Genomic DNA, 7,992 nt, shown 5'->3' with positions numbered 1-7,992 from the left:
TATATACCTCTCATTTATGGTACAATCGTTCAAAAAGGTTCAATATTCTACAAATGCAACTATTGTTTCATTAAATTAAACAATAATAATGAAGCACAAGCAGACATGTAACCGCAAGATTAATAATTATAAAACAATTTTGAAAAAAGCTATCTCAGTTAACAAAGTTAGATATAATTGCTTCCAATTCAAGAGTGTAAGAGTTCACCATCTATAATGGTGTTTTAATTTTGGTAGGCTCATCAAATTAGAACAATGGGCGTGTGTGTGTAAAGATCAAGATTAAAATGCCTCTTGAAGATATAAAAATTTAGCGGTACTTTACTCAAATCTTTTTACAGATGTACTATACTTAACATTTTAATCTTTTTACAAACATTATCAAAGAAAATGCCAATCTTCAAGACAACTTCAAAGGATAGAAAGGAATTTTCAAATGTGACTGTTTGATAAATAACAAAATACATGTATTACTCTAACCTGCAATACTGTAGAACGAGCTATCACTCTCTCTTTCAGTTTTTCATTTGACTGCAGTTTCTCCCACATGTCACTGAAGAGGATGTTACTTTGTAATTCATTGCTTAACACCAATCTGTTTCTTTCCAACAACCTGAAAGTATGAAATCTTATAACTTTCAAATGATAATTAAAAGAACACAGTAATATGACTGGAATAGGAATGTTTTTATTATTTACGTCAACACCATGATAAAGTCATCTTGTCTTGCAGTTGATGGATACCTAAAAGGTGAATTCTTATAGATCCTTCAGTGATAGTAATGGCAATGATTTCCTTTAATAGTACCAAACAGAAGTAAATATACAAAAATTGCATGTGAACTTTCCACAGGATACATACATACATATACCAAGGCACTTCCCCCAATTTTGGGGGGTAGCCGACATCAACAAATGAAACAAAACAAAAAAGGGGACCTCTACTCTCTACGTTATTCCAGCCTAACAAGGGACTTAACCGAGTTCAGCTGGTACTGCTAGGGTGCCACAACCCACCCTCCCACATTATCCACCACAGATGAAGCTTCATAATGCTGAATCACCTACTGCTGCTACCTCCGCGGTCATCTAAGGCATCGGAGGCAGCAACAGGGCCTACCGGAACTGCGTCACAATCGCTCGCCATTCATTCCTATTTCTAGCACACTCTCTTGCCTCTCTCACATCTATCCTCCTATCACCAGGAGCTTTCTTCACTCCATCCATCCACCCAAACCTTGGCCTTCCTCTTGTACTTCTCCCTTCAACTCTTGCATTCATCACCTTCTTTAGCAGACAGCCATTTTCCATTCTCTCAACATGGCCAAACCACCTCAACACATTCATATCCACTTTAGCTGCTAATTAATTTCTTACACCCGTTCTCACTCTCACCACTTCGTTCCTAACCCTATCTACTCGAGATACACCAGCCATACTCCTTAGACACTTCATCTCAAACACATTCAATTTCTGTCTCTCCGTCACTTTCATTCCCCACAACTCCGATCCATACATCACAGTTGGTACAATCACTTTCTCATATAGAACTCTCTTTACATTCATGCCCAACCCTCTATTTTTTACTACTCCCTTAACTGCCCCCAACACTTTGGAATCTTCATTCACTCTCTGACGTACATCTGCTTCCACTCCACCATTTTCTGCAACGACAGACCCCAAGAACTTAAAACTGATCCACTTCCTCAAGTAACTCTCCATTCAACATGACATTCAACCTTGCACCACCTTCCCTTCTCGTACATCTCATAACCTTACTCTTACCCACATTAACTCTCAAATTCCTTCTCTCACACACTCTTCCAAATTCTGTCACTAATCGGCCAAGCTTTTCTTCTGTGTCTGCAACCAGTACAGTATCATCCGCAAACAACAACTGATTTACCTCCCATTCATAGTCATTCTCGTCTACCAGTTTTAATCCTCGTCCAAGCACTCGGCCATTCACCTCTCTCACCACTCCATCAACATACAAGTTAAATAACCACGGTGACATCACACATCCCTGTCTCAGCCCCACTCTCACCGGAAACCAATCACTCACTTCATTTTCTATCCTAACACATGCTTTACTACCTTTGTAGAAACTTTTCACTGCTTGCAACAACTTTCCACCAACTCCATATAACCTCATCACATTCCACATTGCTTTCCTATCAACTCTATCATACGCTTTCTCCAGATCCATAAACGCAACATACACCTCCTTACCTTTTGCTAAATATTTCTCGCATATCTGCCTTACTGTAAAAATCTGATTCATACAACCCCTACCTCTTCTAAAACCACCCTGTATTTCTAAGATTGCATTCTCTGTTTTATCCTTGATCCTATTAATCATTACTCTACCATACACTTTTCCAACTACGCTTAACAAACTAATACCTCTTGAATTACAACACTCATGCACATCTCCCTTACCCTTATATAGTGGTACAATACATGCACAAACCCAATCTACTGGTACCATTGACAACACAAAACACATATCAAACAATCTCACCAACCATTCAAGTACAGTCACACCCCCTTCCTTCAACATCTCAGCTCTCACACCATCCATACCAGACGCTTTTCCTACGCTCGTTTCATCTAGTGCTCTCCTCACTTCATCTATTGTAATCTCTCTCTCATTCTCATCTCCCATCACTGGCACCTCAACACCTGCAACAGCAATTATATCTGCCTCCCTATTATCCTCAACATTCAGTAAACTTTCAAAATATTCCGCCCATCTTTTCCTTGCCTCCTTTCCTTTTAACAATCTCCCATTTCCATCTTTCACTGTCTCTTCAATTCTTGAGCCAGCCTTCCTTACTCTCTTCACTTCTTTCCAAAACTTCTTATTCTCTTCATATGAATGACCCAATCCCTGACCCCACCTCAGGTCAGCTGCCCTCTTTGCCTCACGTACCTTGCACTTTACTTCCACATTTTTCCACAGGATAACAATCCTAAAATAGTTTTTACATAGCCAACAGTTAAGCAAATCAAAATCTATTCAATACCCACCTAGTAAATTCTAAAATCACAACTACCCAAAGTCAGAGATCCTTCATAATAGGAATGTACAAAACACCATATATTGGAAGCTACCAATCATGGAGAAAATTGGTCTTGACATCTTTAAACTTCTAGCTCAAGTGTCACACTAGGAGCTCAAACTGATTAGCACAAATTAGCCTTAACAAGACATGTAATAAGTGTACCAAAAATGTGGCTATTGTGATTTTGCACCAGTCCTGAATGATAAGGATTCCCTGTAGCTCCCTCTCTTCACGCAATTACTGTAGCTCATATGTCCTACAGTCTGAATGAGAACTGTCACAATAAACCCCCAATAGTAAAGATAAGTTCTTCATAATTCTCTTCAAAATCTACCGTAACAAAAGAAACTTTTCTATGCCAATAGGCTAGAGAATGAAGTATTGTTGACTAGGCCCTTGTAATGTTGACAAAACTAACCCTGGGATTGGGAGCAAACAGTTGAAGTCTGGGGGAAAACAATTTCCGAAAGAAATGAACATAGGGAGCCACCTGCTGGGAAAACATTGAGTATGGAGTAACTGGCAGGTTTAGGAAGGCCACCATTAACACTGAACAATGACTCCAACCAGAATTGAGCATGACTATGCATGGCTTGAAGGGTTGTGGTAGCACTAAACAAGAATGGGGAGGCAACCTTTGTGGCAACTACACAACACAGCTCAAAGGATAAAAGTGTGGAAGGAAGGAAAAAGGTTGATACCTCCCAAGCTAGCATTGTCTCGATTGTATGAGAAGAATGAATGTAACAACCTTTGAAGATTGGTGAGATAGAAGTGGGCCATTATATCTCCTGTCTTGGCAGAGTAATTGAAATTGATAGGAAAAGAGACAGAGAAGCTGAAAACACACACTCCTGCTTGCTCGCTGACTGCTGAAGAGTTAAAAAGGTAAGTCCATGGTAATATTGAATTTCGCACCTTCTATAGCCAAACTTGAACCATTCTACCACATCCCAATTACCATAAAAATTAGTCAGAGGAATAATTGTCCCATATAGCATTGAACAGCTTTAGTTGCAATCCTGAGACTACGAAGGCTATGTCCATGGCTATGGAGGGGTCAAAGCTACTGGCAAGCAAGAGGCAGGCCATAGACAGGAGAAATAAGTGGCTACAGTAGTAACACGACTCGGTTGACTGGCGATGACCGTGGATTGCAGGAACCGTTCAAACTGGGGCAGTCTTGCTCATACAATGCAATCTGTCTCCAGTCTGTCTGGAAGGAGACTCACAAGGAGCTGACAGGGCGTGAGATGCTGCTGCTCTCCCTTCACTATCATTTGCTGAGCCTGGAGAAGTCAATTGTCAAAAGAACAATTTTTCTTGGTGGATAGAGCACTGTCTCAGGATCAACATTCCCTGATGAAAGAGCTAAAGATAGCAACTAAAATGATTCCCTGCCCATTGAAGTGTCCGAAAACACCAATGAACTTGAGCCTGCAGCAATAATACAAACTCTTCAAATTAATCTTAAGCAAGGTACAAAATTTCCCTTTTCACAAACACTGCTTGTACTGACTGGTTAACACTCCTTGGGGAAGGAATGGTAGAAGTGAGGGAAGTCTTTGTATAGGTATAACATGAACAGACTATAAGACTTGCCAAGCAATCCTTGACACATACTGTAAGCATTTGCATATTTGTCAAGGACTGCTTAGCAAGTCTAATAGCTTCTTCATATATTACCTCTGCAAAGAAATCGCATCACTAGTAACATTTTTACCCCAAAGAAGGTCACTCTGTAGCCTATCGCCGCCCCCCCCCCCCCAAAAAAAAAAAAAAACCTCTCTCCTCACTGATACCTTAAGGGGCACAACTCATTTTTCATGATTCAAATGTTATTTGTGGTGAGAGCTTGTTTTATGGCTAAAACATCCTTTTCTAATGTCTACATAAGCGGATCCATCCTTTTCTAATGTCTACATAAGCAGATCCATCCTTTTCTAATGTCTACAAGAAGTGAAGAGAGTAAGGAAGGCTGGCGCAAGAATTGAAGAGACAGTGAAAGATGGAAATGGAAGGTTGTTAAAAGGAGAGGAGGCAAGGAAAAGGTGGGCGGAATATTTTGAAAGTGCTGAATGTTGAGGATAATAGGGAGGCAGATATAATTGCTGTTGCAGGTGTTGAGGTGCCAGTGATGGGAGATGAGAATGAGAGAGAGATTACAATAGATTAAGTGAGGAGAGCACTAGATGAAACGAGAGTAGGAAAAGCATCTGGTATGGATGGTGTGAAAGCTGAGATGTTGAAGGAAGGGGGTGTGACTGTACTTGAATGGTTGGTGAGATTGTTTAATATGTGTTTTGTGTTGTCAATGGTACCAGTAGATTGGGTTTGTGCATGTATTGTACCATTATATAAGGGTAAGGGAGATGTGCATGAGTGTTGTAATTCAAGAGGTATTAGTTTGTTGAGTGTAGTTGGAAAAGTGTATGGTAGAGTAATGATTAATAGGATTAAGGATAAAACAGAGAATGCAATCTTGGAAGTACAGGGTGGTTTTAGAAGAGGTAGGGGTTGTATGAATCAGATTTTTACAGTTAGGCAGATATGCGAGAAATATTTAGCAAAAGGTAAGGAGGTGTATGTTGCGTTTATGGATCTGGAGAAAGCATATGATAAGAGTTGATAGGGAAGCAATGTGGAATGTGATGAGGTTATATGGAGTTGGTGGAAGGTTGTTGCAAGCAGTGAAAAGTTTCTACAAAGGTAGTAAAGCATGTGTTAGAATAGGAAATGAAGTGAGTGATTGGTTTCCGGTGAGAGTGGGGCTGAGACAGGGATGTGTGATGTCGCCCTGGTTGTTTAACTTGTATGTTGATGGAGTGGTGAGAGAGGTGAATACTCGAGTACTTGGACGAGGATTAAAACTGGTAGGCGAGAATGACCATGAATGGGAGGTAAATCAGTTGTTGTTTGCGGATGATACTGTACTGGTAGCAGACACAGAAGAGAAGCTTGACCGACTAGTGACAGAATTTGGAAGGGTGTGTGAGAAAAGGAAGTTGAGAGTTAATGTGGGTAAGAGTAAGGTTATGAGACGTACGAGAAAGGAAGGTGGTGCAAGGTTGAATGTCATGTTGAATGGAGAGTTACTTGAGGAGGTGGATCAGTTTAAGTACTTGGGGTCTGTTGTTGCAGCAAATGGTGGAGTGGAAGCAGATGTACGTCAGAGAGTGAATGAAGGTTGCAAAGTGTTGGGGGCAGTTAAGGGAGTAGTAAAAAATAGAGCGTTGGGCATGAATGTAAAGAGAGTTCTATATGAGAAAGTGATTGTACCAACTGTGATGTATGGATCGGAGTTTTGGGGAATGAAAGTGACGGAGAGACAGAAATTGAATGTGTTTGAGATGAAGTGTCTAAGGAGTATGGCTGGTGTATCTCGAGTAGATAGGGTTAGGAACGAAGTGGTGAGGGAGAGAACGGGTGTAAGAAATGAGTTAGCAGCTAGAGTGGATATGAATGTGTTGAGGTGGTTTGGCCATGTTGAGAGAATGGAAAATGGTTGTCTGCTAAAGAAGGTGATGAATGCAAGAGTTGATGGGAGAAGTACAAGAGGAAGGCCAAGGTTTGGGTGGATGGATGGACTGAAGAAAGCTCTGGGTGATAGGAGGATAGATGTGAGAGAGGCAAGAGAGCGTGCTAGAAATAGGAATGAATGGCGAGCGACTGTGACGCAGTTCCGGTAGGCCCTGCTGCTTCCTCCGGTGCCTTAGATGACCGCGGAGGTAGCAGCAGTAGGGGATTCAGCATTATGAAGCTTCATCTGTGGTGGATAATGTGGGAGGTTGGGCTGTGGCACCCTAGCAGTACCAGCTGAACTCGGTTGAGTCCCTGGTTAGGCTGAAGGAACGTAGAGAGTAGAGGTCCCCTTTTTGTTTTGTTTCTTTGTTGATGTCGGCTACCCCCCAAAATTGGAGGAAGTGCCTTTGGTATATGTATGTATGTACATAAGCGGATCCAGTCGCTTACACAACCCTTTTCTTATCAGTACAAGAATAATCAATTTTTCTTCAAGAATTTGAGGTAAGGATACTTATTGCAGTCTCCGATAAACTTCACGAGAACGATTTTCTTTCATCAAGGCTGAAAACAAAGAATGTAGTTTATTTCTTTTGATCATGTCTTGATAAAAATGTGTCACATTTCTCTAGGTTTATTTTTTTTATTTCTTTGTCTCTTCATTTAAATATTTATAATTCTCATGTTATAGTTATACTGAACGATGCAAAACATGTCAAGAGACGGGAACTACATATACCTTAAGCGTAACATTTGCCCAAAAAATACGCAGACATGAATATAAAGTCGGCCTTCCTTATCCTTGAGGGTTAAGTAACAGAGACAGGACCGAAGAGCGAGAATCCGCAAATACTTGCTGCCCTATTGTGGGATAACTCCTAATACTACCAAATACGAGGTCGACTAACACACTAAGTATCGTCTTATATTGTTTTTACTTGTTTTCTATCAAGGTATAAGTATTGTGTAAATGAAGAAACACATTTCAGTAAGTTTACACGTGTACACTACATACTGGACACAGTAAGGCTACAGTACAGTATGTAACATTACATTATTGATCTGGACACTTATGACAACAAGACACTGCTGTTCCTATCAAATATAACTCTCGCTGATACTACTGTATAGTGTATTCTACTATAATATATGTACTGTACAATACTTCTCACATTAATGTAATACACACACACACACACACACTCTCTCTCTCTCTCTCTCTCTCTCTCTCTCTCTCTCTCTCTCTCTCTCTCTCTCTCTCTGTGTGTGTGTGTGTGTGTGTGTAATTTTTCACGACAGTAAATGGATATACACTGTACAGAGAGAGCTAGGATCAGCTGGGTGCAGAGATAGGTAGTGGCGCGCAGTACTCCCACTGTAAAGGAGTGCAGGCTATTTGAAA

The 7,992-nt window shown here is 40.6% G+C and overlaps 1 protein-coding gene across 1 annotated transcript in view; it reads right to left on the bottom strand.

Annotated features, from left to right (window-relative positions):
- LOC137615225 (2',5'-phosphodiesterase 12) overlaps positions 1-7,992 on the bottom strand; it is a 189,246-nt gene that overhangs the window by 114,715 nt on the left and 66,539 nt on the right. The window contains exon 5 of the mRNA XM_068344906.1: positions 481-613. Coding sequence (XP_068201007.1) covers positions 481-613 — 133 coding nt within the window. The remainder of the gene's footprint in view (positions 1-480; positions 614-7,992) is intronic.

Source organism: Palaemon carinicauda, chromosome 21 (genome assembly GCF_036898095.1).
Source record: "Palaemon carinicauda isolate YSFRI2023 chromosome 21, ASM3689809v2, whole genome shotgun sequence".
NCBI classification, from domain to species: domain Eukaryota; kingdom Metazoa; phylum Arthropoda; class Malacostraca; order Decapoda; family Palaemonidae; genus Palaemon; species Palaemon carinicauda.
Note: the sequence above shows the minus strand (reverse complement) of the source record. Positions and strands in the feature narration are given on the sequence as shown.